This window comes from Prunus mume, linkage group LG1 (genome assembly GCF_029339155.1).
Source record: "Prunus mume cultivar Tortuosa linkage group LG1, ASM2933915v1, whole genome shotgun sequence".
NCBI lineage: Eukaryota > Viridiplantae > Streptophyta > Magnoliopsida > Rosales > Rosaceae > Prunus > Prunus mume.
The window spans coordinates 21,202,714-21,222,177 of NC_142698.1; the positions used below are offsets into that span (position 1 = coordinate 21,202,714).

Sequence of the window (19,464 nt, forward strand, 5' to 3'; positions counted from 1 at the left end):
GCTCTGTATGTATTTTTTTAATTGATCTAATGAAATACTATCGCTTATGTGGTCAAAAAGAAGGCTACCTACTTCGTTACAAGTGTGTATATAAAAGGATCACTTTGATTATAGTTGGCTGGCTGAATTTTCCAAGACGATATCTGATGAGGTTTTCAGCTGAATTGTCATCTAAGCTAGGAGCCAATAATAATTAATGGCATGATGGAATAATAGCATGCATGCAACCAAATTGTTAAGAAAAAGACAATAAAATATTCTTTTTTGACAGCATTTGAAACTGTTATATTCATATCCACCACAAATTAATTTCATGACCTTTTTTTTTCAGCTGCTGAATTTTCATGCAAGGAAGGAGCTAATAATTAATCAATGAGGATTTGGTAATGGCATGCGAGCATGCATTCAAATTTTTGAAGAAAAATAGACAAAATAATATTCTTCTTTTTTCTTTTCTTTTTTACTGTACAGAGGAAACGAATCCAATGTTTTCATACTTTGCGAATTGCAATGTTGAGCCATGCAGGCGGCTTACAAGCCACAAATTTTCTTTCCCAATCCATTAATGCAAGCGGTGTCACTATTATGTGGAAATATTAGATCATCCACTAAATATCGTGAAAGATACGTGTTGTAATACAAATAGATATTTATTGATATTATTCACGAAATGAAGGGAAATAAACTCAGTCAGTGTTATCCATCCATATTATAACATATATACAAGATGTACCATATAGTTATTACTAATGTAGTATTCTATAATTTCTTAGTAAACATTTAGTTTCCCACCAAAGATGTAAACGTTTCAATTCAACTTCAATATATGAATGAACATATGCCTTTTGTAGTTTGTCCTTTATTTATAAAAATAAGAAAATTAAGTGTCAGCATCTAATTGGTAGAATACAATCATGTCGTGGGAAGTAATTGTGTGATTGCAAGTGTTTGATCTGTCACAAAGGGGCAATTTGTTTTAAGTTTATAAATACATTTGAAATCTGATTTTCCTCGTCTCGTTTGTTTTTTGGCCCATTCTCTCTCTAATTTTTTTTGAGAGTAAGATAAATACATTAGGGCTTTAAATCATGTGATGAAAAGATAGATACATGAGGTATTGCCCAATGTGTTTTCGTATAGTATCATTTCTCCTATTTCAGGTAGGTTTATTTATAATCATAGTTGTCATATCTGAAGTCTTGTGTCCACAAGAGAAAGGATCATGAGGTTTTTCACTGCCACATACATTTTTCATAAAATAATTTCAGGTGGAAGGGACAATATAATTTTTCAAATGTTGCTAGCTCAACCATATATGTATTGTTTTCATGAATTAACCAGTCTGCAGTTCTTTCTGATCTCTCCAGCAGACCCAGTAAGAGGACTTATATTCCCCATCTTGACCATAGAATTCAGCAAAATCACTGAGGAAAAGCCCGGAATTAGAGCTATAGCTTTGGACCAAACTTTTGGTGTTTGTTGTCACAGCTGCATCACTGGAAAACAGAATTTGATCAGAACCAAGAAGGCCCTTTCCATTAATCAAGTTCTGAAAGTAATGGTTGTCAAAAAGATCGGCTGAGTTTCGATCAAACGGGGCGGTGTTGCTTCCATCACCAGTGCGTGGACACAAGTTTTGTAGATCAGTTAACATGCTTTGTTCCAATGTGCTGTCTGGACTACCTGTTCCTGAGAAGTTGAAAAGCCTATTGCTGAAAGTGCTGCACTTTGCCAACCCAATTGTATGACCTCCTATAATAAGTTAACACAGAATTAATTAAATCCACTAACACATTAGAGTTAATTGGTGGATTATATTGGAGATTAGATATTAGTATGTACCTGATAAGGACACAACATCTTTGACATCGAGGCCTACAGTGGCAAACTTGGAAATGATCACATCCAGAGTTTCAAATGGAGAAGGAAGTCCATTATTTGCTCCGGTTTGATTTGCCACCAATCCATCTCTTCTTCCCAGTAGAACTTTCCATGAAGTTCCTCCACTCTGCAAGATTAACATGTTTAGTCTCTGATCTCATTAACACTTATGTAGATATGTATAAAATGAACCCAGAAAGTGTGAACTTACTAGGACCACAGAATCTCTGGCAGCTATGGCTAGTATATCAGCACATGATACAACTCCACTACATGCACTCTCCACAGAGCTCTTGATTCTGTCCACGACTTCAAATCCTCTTGCTGAGTTCAAATTGGGCGCGGCAGCCTTCTCACTGTCAGTTGCATCCAGGAGTAGTGAGGCATCGCAACCCTACACGTATATATGCGCAAAAGAGAGTTAATTTATATATGTTTATTTTAACACCATGAATAATATGATGCCTCATCAGGGAGGTCTTAAAAACCCACAGGAAATGCTTGCTAGTTAAAAATTGGGATGCATGATGCTCAAGGCCTTAAACTCACATTGACAAAGCAGTCATGGAAGTGTAGCCGAAGCAAAGAAGCAGCCATTCGCATTTCAGTCTTGATTGCACTCAGAACCTCTCTTCGGACAATTTTGAGAAGATCCGGACATGTTGCCCGGTAAAAATCTGTACTTAACTGTGCCTTCGCAACCAGACACAACGCGAAGAACGTGATCATTAACAAAGAGTAACGACGACTAAAAGTAATCGATGACCTTGTCATGATTTACTTGAGGAGGATATTGGCAGTGGCAGACCCTAGTTAATGCTAATAAATATGGTGTTAACTCAATTTATAGACAACATCATGCGAGAAATTAAGATTTTTTTTAAAGCTAAGCTAGTGCTTATGATGTATGGCGGCTGCACCCAGAGCTTGACTGCATAATTACTCAAACTCAGAAAACTGCACTGAGATTGTGAGACTGATATTAATTTGCATACTTGCCAAAAGAGTGGTGGCCTAATTGTTATCAGTTTTGCATATAGTATATAAAGCTTTCTAAGCAAGTTCATGAATCAAAGATTAGTTAATCGTTTTCAGACTATATTATAGTGCATGCCAACAGAAAGCCAAATGCGTTTTTGCTACCACTTCAGTGCACGCGCATCACTAAATTGTGCATGCGCATCACTAAATTGTGCATGCATTAACAATTTGTAATTAAGAATAAGATTAAGCTTTAGCAATTTGACAAGTTAAACAGATAGCACAGCAAAAATGGTTATAAAAAATTGAAGTTGATAGGACATAGGAGTTGACATTTTGATCAAGCAACTCACAGTGAGGCCACTACATTTCCAGTTTGTCTTTTCTTCTTTTTCTGATCTGAAAGACAACTCGATGAAATAGAAGATCAATCTATTGGTTCAAACTTCAATTTGTTAATAATTTTTGCTATCTTCATATCATGAGTGCTATATATATATATATATATATATATATATATATATTGTAATTTATTATTGGCTAAAAGTCATTTTTGGTCCCTGTAGTTTGGCATTTTAACCACTTTTGATCCTGTAGTTTCAATTCCGTCAATTTTGACCCTGTAGTTTCGTATTTGTAGCAATTCAATGACAAGTTAGTATTCCAATTTCTTTAACGGTACAAGAGACAATTTCGTCAACCCAAAATCCTTGAGCATAAAAGCTCATTTGAGAATGCCCTAATTTCATATATTAGGGCTTGAAATTGGTCATTTGGGTTTAAGGTTCTTCAAACATTGGGATTAGTGGTTGAATTTCGAGTCCTAATATGAAATTGGAATTTCACACAAGCTTTTAGCTCAAGGGTTTTGGGTTGACGAAATTGCCCCTTGCATCGTGAAAGAAATTGACAAGAATACTAACATGTCCTTGAATTGCTACAAGTACGAAACTACTATGGCAAAATTGACATAATTGAAACTACATGGTCAAAAGTTGTTGAAATGCCAAACTACAGGGACCAAAAGTGACTTTTGGCCTTTATTATTTAATATCCCAGAAAAAACTGGCAAACCCTTCATCAGCATTATAATTTATACAGGCCACAAAACTAGATTTTAATATATTAATTCAGCAGAGTTTAACACAATTATCAATTGATCACTCTGCAATTCTTTCGAATCTGTCCACTTGATCCAGTCACTGGGCCAATATTTCCCATCTTGATCATTGACTTAATAAAGTCATCAAAGAAAAGTTTAGGCTTTCTTCTGTAGTTGTCAACAATACTTTTGGTCTCATCGTCACCACCATTAAACAAAATTTGGTCAGAATGAAGAAGGCCCTTCCCGTCGAGCAAGTTCTGGTAGTAATGGTTGTCAAAGAGATCATTCGAATTTCGATCAAGAGCTGTGGTTTCGTTGCCATCGCCATTCACGAGACATACATGTCGCAGATCAGATAGCATATCTTTTTCCATTGTGCTGTCTGGACCTCCTGTGTTGAAGAAGTTCCAGAGTCTCTTGCTGAAAGTGGCACACCTTGCTTGTCCAATTGTATGAGCACCTACACATGCCAAATGACACCCCCATTACCATTATTCATTGATTTAATTTACTACCATGCTAAGTCTAAATTAAATATATATGGCCAAATCTGTGACATTAACAATAATTATATAGATTTTTAGGTTATGTACCTGACAAGGAGACCACATCTGTGACATTGAGACCTACATTGGCAAATTTTGAAATTATTGTGTCCAGTGTGTCATATTGAGAAGGAATAGCAAGATTTGCTCCTCTCTGGTTTGGCACCAGTCCATCCCTTCTTCCCAATAAAACCTTCCATGTTGGTCCTCCACTCTGCACATTTTGAGCTCTTAGTTTCATCGTCATCAACTTCTACTCAGATCTGGATAATTAAGACGACTTTTTGATGTTGCTGAAATGACTCAAATGATTTCAATGGCCTTTGTTACATACAAATGTGATACAATATTTCCTTTTAAACAAGAGATATAAGACTTCGGGTGGGTGCAAGGTTTAAGAGCACTTGAGCTATAAGCCTTACAAACGATGATCACATTTTCGTAAACAAAGAGATACCGAAGATGAAAACTGATAAAGAGATTCAACACACAAGATCTCAACTGTAGAGTTAATAGCACTTGAGCTACAAGCCTCTTGCGAATGATGATCATATTTTTGAAAACAAGAGAAACCAAAGATGAACACTTACCAAGAGAACAGAATCCCGGGCAATTAGGGCTAATATATCAGCACAGGATACAACTCCACTGCATGCACTCTCCACAGCACTTTTGACTGCATCCACCACTTGAAATCCTCTAAGAGAGTTCAAATTGGGAGTAGCAAATTTCTCACTGTTGCTTCCATCCAACAGAATTGATGCATCACAGCCCTAAGAAAAATGATTGGGATTGTTGGAAAGCATAGAAAGGCATGTAAAAGAAGTTAGCCTAAACATAAGCCTAAATCAAGGTACCAAAATATTGCTAATTATTTTTAGTAATGTTTTCAACTCACATTCACAAAGCAATCGACAAAGTGAAGCCGAAGCAAGGAAGCCGCCATTCGCATTTCAATCTTTAGAGCATCTTTCACTTCTTTCCTGACGATTTTGAGAAGATCTGGACATGTCTGCTTATAGAAATCTGCATTAAGATCAGACCTCACAGCTGAACACAACATGAACAGATTTATGACAAAAAATATACTTTTATATTCATTAAATCTGGTCATGGTTATAACTTGTATCAGAGGCAAAGCTTGTACAAATTAATAACCAAAGTTGAGGGGCATTGTCATATTCATTTATATTAATTATGCAATGCCTCAATCAATTTTCCATAGCTTTAGTGCTGTGGACTATGATATCTGGAAACTGCTAGGCTTTAGACTTCCCCCAGTATTTTCGTTTGGTCAACAGAGCTACAATGAAATTGCATAAACCTGATAGATTAGTGAGTGCACCAAATTGATATATGCCAATCAGAAATTGACAGAATTGTAAGATTTCCTAATTATTGGATTGCAATCATAATAACCTTGCACCATCAAATATATAAGGCAAGGAATCAAAGTAAAACAGATGGAAAGCTTATTCAAGCAATTTTTCCCAAAATTCTGTGATATTAATCATTAAGTTGCGCTGCGCATGCAATAATAATGGGTGAAACACTCATGACTTTACATACTAATGCAAATCGTGGGATGACTTGGCTTCATATTTTTAATACGTTCTCTCACATATATAATACATCTTGTGCTGAACTTAACATGTCACATGAATTTATTTGATACAATTAAACTACCTAACCAAAAATGGTTTCTAGGTTAAAGGTAAATTATAAACTAAAATTTTGTAAGAACTAAAACAAAACAACAATTGGAACAAAAAAGGAAATTAAAAATATATATTAGAAAATAACATGAATGTAATATATGGCGCCAATTCGTCAAACAAAAGTAAACAGCAAACATATAGAGATAAATCACAACATATCAATTTGGACGTGTCTGATGGAGAACAGCCCACGTGGCAAAAGGAAGGAGATATTAATCAAATAGCTTCAATCTCTCTTACACTGTTGGCAGTTGCTCTGGCACCACTCTGCCTTTCTCAGCCTCTCTGCTTCTTCTTGATCATCAATGGCGGCAGCAGTGACAGCAGCAGCACCACCAAATCTAACAAGCCTGAGATTCCATGGTTGGCGCGAAAAACCCACATTCTCAATCTCACCAACAACTCTTCGCTTCTTCAGAAACTCAAGCCGTACAAAGCATCTCACTCAAGTTTTGGCTCTCGTAGATGAACAACAACAGCAACAACAAGTCTCGTTTACAGAGGAAGAGAACTCTCTCGTTGAAGCCCTCATTGGAATTCAAGGCCGAGGCCGCTCTGCTTCTCCTCAGCAACTCACTGTAACGCTTTTCTCTCTTTTCTCTTCTTAAATTATGTGATTAATAAAAAATTATTGAATGAGAATTAATGATTTTGCAGGATGTTGAGCGTGCTGTGCAAGCTCTTGAAAGTTTACAAGGCATTCCGGACCCGGTTCGATATCATTGAAATACAACCTTCTGCTTTGATTGTTGTTTTTGGTCTCTTTGTATTTGTTTATATCTTCAAAATGTATGTTTTATATGCAGACCAGCTCTAGTTTGATTGAGGGACGCTGGCAATTGATGTTTACTACAAGACCTGGAACTGCCTCTCCCATTCAAGTATGATCTGTTCAACTGATGTTTTTCCCCCTCCTTGTATGAATTTCTTTTTTTCTTTTTGAATATTGCAAAAACTTGGTTTCTTTTGCAATATATATTGGTTTTCCTTGAGATCTTGAAAGCATCACCCTAGCTATATGATGCACATGTAGAGTGTTGCAAATGTAAAGATATGGATCTTCTAGGGACTCCAAATTTCATGGAAAGAAAATTGATTTGCAAAACAAAACAAGTTCAGTTGGCCCTCTAAACAATTTGAAAGTGGCAATTGAATCCTGCATTTAATATCTTTCAGAGGACATTTGTTGGGGTCGACTTCTTTAGCGTGTTTCAAGAGGTATTTCTTCGGACAAATGACCCACGCGTATCCAATATCGTAAAATTCTCTGATGCAATAGGTGAGCTGAAAGTAGAGGTATGCCTTTGCTCTCTCCAACTGCTAAATATCTCTACATATGTCTCTTTCTGCAGCACTAAACGGTTACTATCATTCAGTTCCTTTCTTTTGCCCCCCCTTTGATTCTTGTCAAGTCATGAATGATGCCATATAGATCATTTTTAAGTATTTTCTTGTCACTTAAGTTTTGTCTCTTTTGTTCAAACAAAGGCGGCGGCGTCAATCAAAGATAGGAAACGAATCCTTTTCCGGTTTGACAGAGCAGCCTTTTCTTTCAAATTTTTACCATTTAAGGTTCCATATCCAGTTCCATTCAGACTTCTTGGAGATGAGGCAAAGGGTTGGTTGGATACCACATACTTGTCCCAATCTGGAAACCTCCGAATATCAAGAGGAAATAAGGTAATAGGACATACATTCATTGGTTAGCAGTAAACAGATTTTTAACACATTCTGTGCTGCATTTCACATCAGTAATATTACCGAATTAATTGCTTGAACCTTAAAACGAGTTGATCGTAGCTAAGGATATCCATAATACCTTTGTAGTGCAGGGAACCACATTTGTGCTGCAAAAGAAAACTGAGCCTAGGCAAAGATTGCTATCAACCATCTCCACGGGTACAGGAGTCAAAGAGGTGACGTTGCCAATTCAAGTTTCTCAAGTTGCATGCTGAAGAAACTTTTCCTTGCTGATATGGTTTCCTGCAACCGTATTTCTATTGCAGGCAATCGATGAGTTCATCTCCTTCAACCAGAATAAAGGCATAGGTGAACCAGAACTCCAAGAGGGAGAGTGGGAAATGCTATGGAGTTCACAGGTAATCTCATGATGATAAACTGATACTAGGAGTTGTTTTATTGTCCTTTACCAACATCCTATTGGCTTGGTAATATGGAAAAGGCACTGAGAAACTTAAGTTTGGACAGATCAAGAGTCTGAGACTTATTGGGTTTAATCGCACGAGCTGATGTGGCAAACATCTCTCCATGGTTGTGAAATCAAACGTGCATTGCACTTTGTTCAACCAAGAGCATTAGCTTATATAAGAAAGAATGCAACTGTTATATACATATGCATTTTCAAGAATGTGGCACAAATAGGCGCATAAGAGAACAAAATCAGCTAAGTTATTTTGTTAATTGAAAAAATAGGGTTCATCCTAGTAAAGGAGAAGCTTGCTGAATTTTAAAGGCTATAAAGAACAAATATAAAGCTAACCTGAACTACTACAGGATAGAGCTAATTACAGAGCAAGATCTATATTCATGTAGAAGACATCAAATAGATAAAAATCTGCTAATACTGGTCCAGATCACTGAAATCCAATTATGCATTTTGTAAGATGAACACATAAAAGAATTTTCATGTGTCCTTATATGTGGCAGGAAGAAACGGATAGTTGGTTAGAGAATGCTGCCAATGGTCTTATGGGCAAGCAAGTAAGCGAAAAATCATAGCTGCTATTGCGTTCAACAAATTTTGATGGTTCAACTTGCTTTGTCTTAGTTCTCGTTATTCCTTATGGAGTTTCCATGGTTGACTAGTTTACTTTCCATTTTTTAAAATGCTATGATTATAGATTGTCAAGGAAAATGGACAAATAAAGTTTGTGGTTGACATCTTGCTTGGACTCAAATTTTCCATAACTGGCACATTTGTGTAAGTTTCTCATTTGAATAAATTTAGCTGGAATTTAAAAGAGATAGGGAAAGCCTGATTTTCAGAGTCTCACACATTGGCAGGAAATCTGGCACCACAACATATGATATTACAATGGATGATGCAGCCATCATCGGCGGCCAATTTGGATATCCCGTAGAGCTAGAAAGCAAGTTCAAACTAGAACTGCTGTAAGATATCTCGTCCGGTATTCATATAGCTAGTTACAACACTTTGATTAGCTGAAAGTCCCTTTCATTCACATATTTATTAATATTGTATGCTGCAGGTATAGCGATGACAAGATCAGAATTACGCGGGGATATAATAAAATTGTTTTTGTGCATCTGCGAACAGATGGTACAGGACAGAAGTAAGATGGGCTAACCGAACAGATAGAAGATCTAAATTTCAGGTGATACAAATTTGCTTCTGGTTTTGTTGGTATAAATGAAAGCATAGTCACATGTTATTTTGATTGTTTTTCATCTCTTGACCAGTTGATAAGGTAACCCAGTGGGAACCAGAAAAAGGCAGAATTTCATCACCATCATTCTGAAAAATTCATGTCGTACATACTAAAAATGAAATAGAATATCTCATATTCACATGTCTACGCCGGAAACAAGAACAAATGAACAAACGTACACAGTTTCATAGATTTTGTTTGGGACATGTCAGGTGATAAGCAAAGCTATCAGAATGCGTGAAACAAGCATTTTGGTTGGGAATGGGGTGAGCCTTGGAGCCTTGAAGTATGGATCGGCAGAATTTTCTCAAAAGTCAGCTTCATCTAGCAGGAGAAAGTGGAGATAATTTCCCGCGGAACTGGCCTATTGTAAATCATACCATGAGATTGGCCTATTAACTCAGAAACAAATTTACATATTAAAATTGTTTTGACATACTTTTCTTGGCTGTTTTTTCTTTCTTTCTTTTACCTGTTTAACATCAAACGTAATCACAATTAATTGTATCTCAGATACTTTCTGCTAATTGTCATTGGCTCAATTGTATCTTTCTTTAGTCGCTGGCTTTGGTATTGAGTATTTCTGTGCTGGGATTTGGATTACTTATCGTATAACCTAATGAGCATTAACTTTCAGGCACAAAAATAAATCAAATTAAATAGCACTCTTCATCTACATCTGCTGTATGCATCAACCAATAGAAGAAATCTATTAGAGATTTTGCACACGACTATAACATATTTTTGTTTTTTGTTAAATACATGTTATTCCCATTCAAGAATAATGATTGTGTTTTGTTTTTTTAATGACAATGCAATATCCTAAACTACTCTAATCTACAAAAAGGGTAATTCAAACTAGGGTACAAGAGGAGGGCACACTTCCGGGTCAACTTGCCTAAACAAACTACACTGTTTTGTTTTTAGTTAACAATTCCGCAAAAGAAAAAAGTGAATCTCATCAAGATCTCAAAAAAATAAGTAAAATTCCTTAGAAGTAATTAAATAACGACTAACATGCCGGATAAACTTTTATTACTTGCCTAACAAGTAACCAAGGAAAAAACTTCCCAGAACTGATTCATTCTCTTTCCAAAACCTTCCCCATAGGATAAGAAATCTTTGTTTGGTTTTTCTCTCTCTTTTTTTTCAGCCCTCTTTTGACGTTTGATGCCCCGGTTACTTACACCTCACTCCAAATCAATTTGGTCTTGTATTTGGCCCTTACCATTACGAGTTCCTTGCTCGATCAACTTTCCTATATATGCTGCTAGCCAACGTCTAAGCATGCATTGAATTGAATAATCCTCCTCACCTTTTACGATAAGATTTCGATTTTTTAATCCCTTACCCTTCCTTTGCTCTGTTTTTCTTTAAAACCACAGACATCAAACCATCAAACGTGAAGGGGAAGACCTGCCATCACATCTAGATTTCTATGATAAACAGGTATGGTATTCCTGGTTATGGTTCTTAATTTTCTCTTTTAGCTTTGCCTTAGTTCTTCTTGGGTTGAATATTCTATTACTTCATGCCTGCCTTTATCTTTAGGGATTCCCAATATCCAAACAGAGCAAGAATCTAACAAAGAGAAGGAAAGATACAAACGAAGTAGAAGAGCCTATATTTTAATCCCAGTGGACGAAGAAGAGTTGTGCAGGTAGTGATTTCACAGAATCCTTATTTAGGCTTTTTGTTTCTCCCCATTACGCCAATTTATGTGCAAGTTCTATATGTTACTTAAGCACTTTTGATTGCACAAACTTTATTTTGGTTGAGCACTATATATATATATATAAACTCTTTATAATTCTGGCATTGTGAAGTGTGAACAATGATGGCTCATTACAAAACCACGAACACTCAGAGGCCACGGGAAGATTTGTCCCTCAAGGAGACGTCACCGAAAATCACTGGCAGGGCGGCCTCCACCACGGGCCCTATGACCACCTTTAACCTGGTGGAGCAAATGCAGTATCTGTATGTACGGGTTGTGAAAGCTAGAGGGCTGCCACAACCCTGCGATCCTTATGTTGAGCTGAAGATTGGGAACTACAAGGGATCCACAAAACACTTGGAGAAGAATCCATACTCCGAATGGAACCTAGTTTTTTCTTTCAACAGAGAGAGAATTCAGAACACCAGTGTGGAGATTTTGGTGAAGGATAAGGCTCTTGCAGTTGAAGATGGTCATGAAGTCATTGGCCGATTTGCTTTCAATGTTTCTGATGCTCCAACCAGAGTTCCTCCGGATAGTCCTTTGGCGCCCCAATGGTATAGGCTGATGGATCAAAACAAGATCAAAGGAGAGTTGATGTTGGCCTTTTGGATTGGGACACAGGCGGATGAGGTTTTTCCTGATGCTTGGCATGCTGATACAGCCTCAGTTGTAAGTGGTTATGGTGTTTCAGATACTCGTTCGAAAGTGTACATTTCACCTAGGATTTGGTACCTTAGAGTTAATGCGATTGAAGCTCAGGATCTGCAGCTTAGAGACAAGAACAACAGAGGACAGCCAGTAGAGATTTTTGTGAAAGCTACTCTTGGGAGGTTGGTTTTGAGAAGTAAAGTTTCTCAAACGAAGACTACAAATGTCACATGGAACCAGGATATAATGTTCGTTGTAGCAGAACCATTTGAGGAGGATTTGGTTGTGACTGTGGAGGAGAATTTGATCAATAAGGAAGGAAGTTTCACCTTAGGGAGGTGTGAGATTCCTCTAAAGAATGTGGAGAAGAGGAATACTGGTTCAGCAGCTGCTGCGAAGTGGCATGATCTTTGGAGGACTGAAGTAGTGGAGAATAAGGAGGTGAGATTTGCTAGTAAGATTCAGATGAGGATCTCTTTGGATGGTGGATACCATGTTCTTGACGAGCCTGCTCACTCTCTTAGTGATCTTAGGCCAACAGCAAAGATATTGTGGAAACCTACAATCGGGAATCTGGAACTGGGGATCTTGAGTGCTTCCGGACTGCCACCAATGAAGCCGGAAAATCGTGTTAACGCCTATTGTGTGGCTAAATATGGGCCAAAGTGGGTGAGAACAAGGACGATCGTCGATAGCTGTGATCCCAAGTGGAATGAACAATACACTTGGGATGTCTATGATCCTTGTACAGTCATTACCATTGCAGTTTTTCAAAATGGCTATTTGCACAGTTGGGATAAGCCTGGAGGGCCTATGGATTTGCCTATTGGCAAGGTAAAGATTCGCTTGTCCACGCTTGTCATCGATAAAATTTACACAAACTCTCATCCACTTGTGGTTATGCAACCTTCTGGGTTGAAGAAGATGGGCGAAATCCAATTGGCAGTGAGATTTTCCTGTACAAATAAGATGAACATGCTACTTACTTATGGACGGCCTCTGCTTCCCAAAATGCATTACCTTGTCCCACTATCTAAAGATCAAATCTCTATGTTATCAGAACAAGCTGCGTATACTCTCGCACTGAGGTTGAGCCGGGCTGAGCCACCTTTGAGGAAAGAGGTTGTGGATTATGTGTTGGATGTGAAAACACATTTGTGGAGCCTCCGAAAAGCCAAAGTGAATTTTGACAGGATCGTCAAAGTTATGGATGGTGTCTTTGGTGTCGTCAAATGGTTTGATGGGATATGCAAATGGACTAACCCCTTCTCTACTGTTCTGGTTTTGATCATCTTCTGTGTTGTGATTATTTACCCTGGTCTCATACTACCCGCATTGTTTTTCTACTTTTCCAAGGAAGGGATTTGGAACTTTCGGAAGAGACCTAAAAAAATTCTTCACATAGATGCCGACTTGTCTCATGCCTACACTGCGCTTCCGGATGTTTTGGATGAAGAGTTTGATCCATTTCCAACGAGAAGGACCGAGGAAGTTCTGAGAAGAAGATATGATCGGCTTCGAAGCATGGCAGGGAGTATCCAGACACTTCTTGGGGACATAGCAGCTCAAGGGGAGAGGGTGCAATCTATTTTGAGTTGGAGGGATCCAAGAGCTACAGCTATATTTACGTCCTTGTGTATAATTGCTGGGATAATATTTTGGTACGTTCCTTTCCAATGTATACCTCTTTTTGCAGGCATGTATGTGCTAAGGCACCCATGGTTACGTGACCAACTCCCTCCATATCACTACAACTTCTTCAGAAGGATGCCGGCGAAAACGGACATCTTTTTATGAGGAGCTTTGATTTGTTCAGAGAATCAACCTTTTATTTAACTGTCTTCTAACTCAAAGGTTACGAATCTGAGCATACAGACATATTTGTACTTGCCAGCTCAGATCCCTTTTTTATATTTTATATCGTAGGTGTTGTAGCTTCAGCTTCAAAAAGCCAATAAAAACAACAGCAACAAAATGCCGCTGTTGGCAATTTCTTTTTTGGTCCAGATGTTTTTGGGGTAAGGGAAACCAGGCTTTCCCCTCATCTTTTTGAAAAGAAATTTCCAATGTTAGTTTTAATCGAATGGTTGAATTTTCTGGTTTAGCTGGAGGGATTATTTTGGCTTGGAATGAGGAATGTATTCATCCGGATGTAAAATAATATACGCATGAAAGGTTTATTTTAACTTGTGTGTTTGATGCTCATGTTGGTTCTACTTATTTTGTTTGCTGGCTCGGAAAGGTAAACAAAAAATTATTTGGGATCCCCTTTTGGATAAAGTTCCTTGGCATGAACCGGTCTTGATACTTGCAGACTTTTAACTGCATTCTTTCTTTTACATGAGAAACTTGGAGGCTCTAGTAAACTTTCCAAGTACATGCTTGATTTTCAGAATTTTGATAATCAATTTAGTCTCATTGAAATTGCTTCTAAAGGTAATGCTGCTTTTACCTGGAGTAATAAACAGCAGGCTCAATCTTAAATCTCGGAAAATTTGGATCGAGCTTTTTGCACGAAATTCGTTTTTACAATGTTATCCTCATTGTTTTTTAGATGTGCTGCCTATAGGAGGATCCGATCATAGTCCAATTATCTTTCATTCCAATTCACATGTTTTTTGATCTAATTGGATTTTAAGTTTCCAAAGGCAATGGCTTTCCAATCCAGAATTCCCAGATATTGTTTATAAAAAAAAAGAGCATGGAAACAAGTTCAGGGAGCTTCCCCCTGTGAATAATATTGTGGCTAACTGTGGAGACTTACGTTTCTTGCTTGAACAATGGCACTCTAAACGGCCCCATTTATTCCAGGAAGTTTCCTCTTTGTATAAACAAATTGCTCAAGTGCAGGAACTCTTTTTGGGCAGGATCTGCATAAGGCTTATCTTAACTTGTTACATCGAGAGTAACTTTACTGGGCTCAACGTGCAAGGGCTAATTGGCTTAAATTAGGTGACCAAAATTACTAATAAGTTTTTTCCGTACTGCAGTTCGTCATCAAAGAAAATGTATTTTTCGGATTAAAAATTATATGGACGTTTGGATTTCTAATCCATACTGTTCGTTTCAAAATTTCAACATCAGTACCAAGCTGAATATTGTTCCTCTTTGGCACAAAGTTGTTCAGTTTTTTCAAAAGCATTCTATTTGCAGGGGCTCGGGATCCCAACTATGACCATCCCTAGGAATTTGGGAACATAAGGTGATTTGATTGAATTGAAACAACTTGGTTTTTGTATTGTTGAAGGAAAAAACTGTACAATTACATTAAAACTGTACGTTATTAACCTGGAAAATTATTGGAATGAGGAAAATGAACTATAAAAAGATAAGGGAGTTTCACTAAAACACCCAAAATAGGAGTTGAAATTATAAAAAAACCCAACACCCAAAACACTTTATAAACACACCCAAAAAATATACAATTGTTGACTTTGAGGTTGATTTTGGGTGTGTTTCTATGTTTAAATAGTGTTTGAGTTTTATTATAAATACATGTCTAAGATTGGGTTTATTTATAAATTTGTATATAACCACTAAGTAATTGAGTGACCGATGCTGAGAAGATCCACTGCAAGGAATTTTCAGCCAAACCAAGTAGTATCTTAGCTAAAAGGAATCTTTGGCTTTGCCAAAAGCAGCTTTGATGTATGGATGCAAAGCATAAAAAGCACTTGTCTGCAGTCCATATGAGCTCTGCACCTTTTTCCCCACCATAGTTTCAAGCAAATGTGAGAAAGGGAAACATGCAGCAGTGCTCATATTACCGGGGAAACAAAAGCAAGTACATTGGGTAAAGCTATTCCCACAATCACGCAACGAGCAAAGAACAGAACATCCATCACACAAGCCTTCAGCGGCTTCCCCAAGGTCTCCTACATAGGATCAGCAAAAACATTCAACCTCCATGAAGATCAACCACAGACTAAAACACACTCAGAACAAATGACATCCGCAAAGTTTACACAATGAAGTTATTAGCTTCAACGAACTCATTGCATGGAGAAAAGAAAAAACAACCAACGTCTACACAGTACAAAAAATAAGGGCCATTGATAATGTCAGATTAAAAGTTTGCTGGAGAAAGAAGAGTTTCTGGCATACAAAGAACAGTGAAGTAGTCAAGCATTTGCCATCTACATGAGGTGTCATGAAATGTTAGCAATACCATCAGTGGGCCAGATGAATCTCAACCAGAAGTTTGGCCCTCAAGTAAAATCAGTGAAATTTTTTCATAATTTCATAAGCTCAGTGAGGAAAAGCTTTGCTTGGAGAAGCCAACTTTCATACGTTAGAAGTTAGAAACATCCTGAGTAAGGACGCTTGGAAAATTTAAGTAGAGTGGTTATTTACATACGAGACGCAAAAAGAATCTGAGCAGTCTTGTCCAAGAAATATTGAGTGGAGAAACCTCACTGAGTAGCATTTTCCTTACCTCAAGGTTGAGTTCGTAGTCATGCACCCACCGGAAAAAAACATTGATGAAGCAGCAACATCAACTAACAATCAAGTCTTTGCTGCAGTAGACTCCCACTTAGACGTATTGGCCCTTTTCAGCATCAATGCTTCTCCAACTTTTGAATTCAATAGGCACTAATGCACCCCCTTAGAAAAGGAAAAGTGCACAACAACCGTCTTTAAAGATGCTGGAGCTCTCCAACTGCGCATTTGGAATCACCCTCACAGGCGATACAGAAGATTGAAGCAAGGAGTGTAAGCCACTTCCATAAAAAGATACAATATCTAAGTTTCCACCGAAAACTTGTTCTCCAATAGACAATCTATAATCAATTATGAGACGGACCCGACTTCAATCACAATATCGCAGATAGTAAACAAAGTATAGTTGAATGTTTACATTTACAATAATGACCAGTCATACTTCTAGGTTGAAGAGAGAAAAGTCTTCTTTACATACCTAAGAATTGCTAATACAAAATTAAAACTCTCCAACTACACGACAATCGACACATTCAAGTACATCAATTTAATCCAACAGGAGAAAAGGCTATGACTCAGTTTAACACTAAAGTAACAGATATTTCATGAAATTACAAGGAAATTCATTAAAGAAGGTTTGCATGACATTATGAAAATGAAAATTGGATACATAATAGGCATTAGATTACACTATCAAATGCACAGGTCCACTTCAAACTTTAGAGTAAGTACATGGTGCCATACAGATGTATCCTTTAACAGAATGAACCTTACAACTAAGTCTAACACCCCAACCCAAGGAAACAAAACCTACAACCTAGTCCCTACTGATATTATTAGGTCATAGAGGGGCAGAAAACTGAGAGCACCTTCATCCTCTCTTTCCACCCAAAAAAAACGTAAAACAAGGAAAAAAAATGAAATATAAGGCGAATCTACATAGATGCATATATCCAGAAGTTTAACAATCCACGACGAAATGCGGAATGTTTATCTATTTGAAGAAGCAACTTACATTAACGCGGGGACAGATTAGTCACCGTCGCCAATGCTCTTCTCTGGGCACGCAATTCCCATTTCCTCATCCTTCTTCGCATTCACCTGACCCTGCATTAACTCATTCTCATTCTTGGTCCCAACTTCATTACTCACCTTATCATTAACCTTATTTTTATTTCCAAATACCTCTTCCGGTATAAGCTCATTCTTAACTTCCTCTTTCTGTTCGTCACCTACAACCTCATTTGATGTTTCATCTTTAACCTCATTTGATGTTTCATCTTTGACTTCATTGTCCTTTAAAATCATTTCAATGCGGACATAGTCTTCCATACTTACATCAACGTCCCTAACACGTTCATTCTCAGCCAAGGCACCAACATTTCTACTTCCTCCATCTCTGGACATATACTCTACCACCTCAGCATTGCTTTCACCCTCCATACCCATATGGGGAACATCTGACCCTCCATCACTATCATTCTCAGATCCATTTTCTACCACCTCCTCATTGACCTCCATTACATGGTGCCTCCTCTCAAGAAACTGCATCCTCCTCCTCAAGTCCCCCAACTCCCTCTCCATCAAGAAAAGCCTCTCCTTCAATGTCAGATTCTCTTCCTCCAATTGAGCTATATGGGTATCCTGATCATCCACTCTATTCTCCAAAACGTTGTTATACTCAACCCCACTGTAGTTCGGGTATATCATCTCAAACCGACTCAAATCATGGTCCAACCTCCTCTCCACCTCCACATGCTCCTCCACGTCACTCTCACTTGACCCACCACCACCCTCTTCCTCGTCATCATCATTTCCAGGCGACCGCAGCCTAATCAACCCTTTCATTGACCCATACCCATCAACACCCCACTCCTCCTTCGCCATATCCCCCAAGACCTCCCTCGAGGGCGAGAAAATGGGCGTGGGAAGAACAGCAGGTGTCACCGGGCAAGGCGAAACCAGCGAGGCTATGCCACCGGACTTCTTCGCTCTGATAATGAAGGACGTCGTGTTCCTTGGGGCGTAAGGGGCAAACCTATTGTTAAACTTCTTTTTGGGATAAAATTTCCGGGCTTTCATTCGATTCTGCGACTGTAACTCATGAAGCGTTGGGGGTATGTACCCTCCCGGGCCTCCTCCGCTACTGGTCTGACCACTCGGTGGCAAATTGGGGACATTCGGATTCTTGTCCATTCTTCTCTGGTCTTTCCTTTTGTCGGTGCCCTTCTTGCCTTTCCAATTGTTGCGTCCGAGATTCGACGGAGGCTTTTGGGCCGCGAACTGTAGCTGAGGCTGAGGCTGAGGCCAAGCCTTGTAGTTTCGGTTCAACATCAACGGCTGAGACTGACTCTTCATCATCATTTGCTGCTGCTGCTGAGCCGCCATGGCTTGAGATGACTGTGACATCATCTGAGGCGGCTGGCTCATCATCTGCGGCATCGGCTGGCTCATGACTTGAGCTTGGCTCAGACTCATCATCGGCGCTTGATTCATCAGCTGCGACTGATCGTTCATGGTTTCCCCCCAAATGCGAAGGAAACTCCAAAACCTAAATCTCGAAAGCACAAAAAAAAAAATCTAGTCCCTTTCCGATTAGATTCCGATCAAAATCGCCGAGAAGAAACCCAAAATTTCGAGATCGAAACCCTAGAAATCCTTTTAATCTTCAATTCAAGGTCTCGATCTTAAGACTCTCTCCGAGAAATGCTTTTTCCTTTTAAAGTTCAAATTCCGAACCAAAAACAGAAAAAAGAGGGTTTTGATTTTCTTTTCTTGTTAATGATTTCTGTTGTTTCTCTAGAAAATCGAAGGAGCTCGATGGAATCAAAGCGGTTTTAGGGAGGCCTAGCGGTCCGCGTGGGTTAATTTTATAGGGGGAGATTGCGTGCTGTGGACAGTCCGATTAGAACTTTAGAAATGGACGGCCAAGATCTATTATTACGTGTCGGCCGTGCGTTACCTGGAGACCTGGCAGGCGTAAGAGTAGGACAAGAGGGAAATTGCGCTTCTTTTC

General features: G+C 38.4%; 5 protein-coding genes across 9 annotated transcripts; 2 read left to right on the plus strand and 3 right to left on the minus strand.

Moving 5' to 3' along the window:
- Positions 1 to 1,223: 1,223 nt before the first annotated feature.
- Positions 1,224 to 2,703, minus strand: LOC103327656 (Peroxidase superfamily protein). The gene is given in 5 exon segments (XM_008230048.2): positions 1,224 to 1,410; positions 1,412 to 1,752; positions 1,843 to 2,008; positions 2,093 to 2,275; positions 2,431 to 2,703. Coding segments are annotated over 5 exon segments (999 nt in total). The 5' UTR covers positions 2,656 to 2,703; the 3' UTR covers positions 1,224 to 1,326.
- A 1,154-nt stretch (positions 2,704 to 3,857) lies between these two features.
- Positions 3,858 to 5,761, minus strand: LOC103327744 (peroxidase N-like). Its single transcript, XM_008230146.3, has 4 exons — positions 5,411 to 5,761; positions 5,103 to 5,285; positions 4,561 to 4,726; positions 3,858 to 4,427 (listed from the first exon to the last, which is right to left on the minus strand). The coding sequence occupies exons 1-4, from the start codon at positions 5,624 to 5,626 to the stop codon at positions 4,015 to 4,017; spliced, it is 978 nt and encodes a 325-aa protein (XP_008228368.3). The 5' UTR covers positions 5,627 to 5,761; the 3' UTR covers positions 3,858 to 4,014.
- Positions 5,762 to 6,462: 701 nt separating this feature from the next.
- LOC103328875 (Plastid-lipid associated protein PAP / fibrillin family protein) lies at positions 6,463 to 10,197 on the plus strand. Of its 3 annotated transcripts, none has more exons than XM_089054234.1 (12): positions 6,463 to 6,808; positions 6,888 to 6,941; positions 7,037 to 7,111; positions 7,407 to 7,526; positions 7,719 to 7,910; positions 8,063 to 8,146; positions 8,237 to 8,329; positions 8,898 to 8,951; positions 9,092 to 9,171; positions 9,255 to 9,362; positions 9,461 to 9,586; positions 9,672 to 9,809. In XM_089054234.1, the coding sequence occupies exons 1-11, from the start codon at positions 6,536 to 6,538 to the stop codon at positions 9,546 to 9,548; spliced, it is 1,221 nt and encodes a 406-aa protein (XP_088910360.1). In that variant the 5' UTR covers positions 6,463 to 6,535; the 3' UTR covers positions 9,549 to 9,586; positions 9,672 to 9,809. The 3 variants fall into 3 exon arrangements, with proteins under 3 accessions (XP_088910360.1, XP_088910368.1, XP_088910352.1); XM_089054226.1 differs by lacking the exon at positions 9,672 to 9,809 and adding an exon at positions 9,853 to 10,197 and having other exon boundaries at positions 6,464 to 6,808; XM_089054242.1 differs by lacking the exons at positions 8,898 to 8,951; positions 9,672 to 9,809 and adding an exon at positions 9,853 to 10,197.
- Positions 10,198 to 11,474: 1,277 nt separating this feature from the next.
- LOC103327846 (FT-interacting protein 4-like) lies at positions 11,475 to 14,188 on the plus strand. Its single transcript, XM_016793689.2, has one exon. It carries the CDS (start codon positions 11,475 to 11,477, stop codon positions 13,803 to 13,805), a length of 2,331 nt encoding a protein of 776 aa, XP_016649175.2. The 3' UTR covers positions 13,806 to 14,188.
- A 1,139-nt stretch (positions 14,189 to 15,327) lies between these two features.
- On the minus strand, positions 15,328 to 19,289 carry LOC103324560 (PRLI-interacting factor). 3 transcript variants are annotated; one of them, XM_089042294.1, is made up of 3 exons: positions 17,464 to 19,289; positions 16,444 to 16,668; positions 15,328 to 15,883 (listed from the first exon to the last, which is right to left on the minus strand). In XM_089042294.1, exon 1 carries the CDS (start codon positions 18,963 to 18,965, stop codon positions 17,481 to 17,483), a length of 1,485 nt encoding a protein of 494 aa, XP_088898420.1. In that variant the 5' UTR covers positions 18,966 to 19,289; the 3' UTR covers positions 15,328 to 15,883; positions 16,444 to 16,668; positions 17,464 to 17,480. The 3 variants fall into 3 exon arrangements, with proteins under 3 accessions (XP_088898420.1, XP_088898418.1, XP_016652524.2); XM_089042292.1 differs by having other exon boundaries at positions 16,444 to 16,729; XM_016797038.2 differs by having other exon boundaries at positions 16,444 to 16,789.
- Between the last annotated feature and the right edge of the window lie 175 nt (positions 19,290 to 19,464).

Coding starts and splice junctions, on each gene's coding strand:
- LOC103327744 (XM_008230146.3), bottom strand. CDS start 5,626: ATGACCAGATTTAATGAATATAAAAGTATATTTTTTGTCATAAATCTG. Junction 5,286..5,410: donor TTGTCGATTGCTTTGTGAAT/GTGAGTTGAAAA, acceptor CATTTTTCTTAG/GGCTGTGATGCATCAATTCT. Junction 4,428..4,560: donor AGATGTGGTCTCCTTGTCAG/GTACATAACCTA, acceptor TGGCATGTGTAG/GTGCTCATACAATTGGACAA.
- LOC103328875 (XM_089054234.1), top strand. CDS start 6,536: ATGGCGGCAGCAGTGACAGCAGCAGCACCACCAAATCTAACAAGCCTG. Junction 6,942..7,036: donor TACAAGGCATTCCGGACCCG/GTTCGATATCAT, acceptor TTTTATATGCAG/ACCAGCTCTAGTTTGATTGA. Junction 7,112..7,406: donor GAACTGCCTCTCCCATTCAA/GTATGATCTGTT, acceptor AATATCTTTCAG/AGGACATTTGTTGGGGTCGA.
- LOC103327846 (XM_016793689.2), top strand. CDS start 11,475: ATGATGGCTCATTACAAAACCACGAACACTCAGAGGCCACGGGAAGAT.
- LOC103324560 (XM_089042294.1), bottom strand. CDS start 18,965: ATGAACGATCAGTCGCAGCTGATGAATCAAGCGCCGATGATGAGTCTG.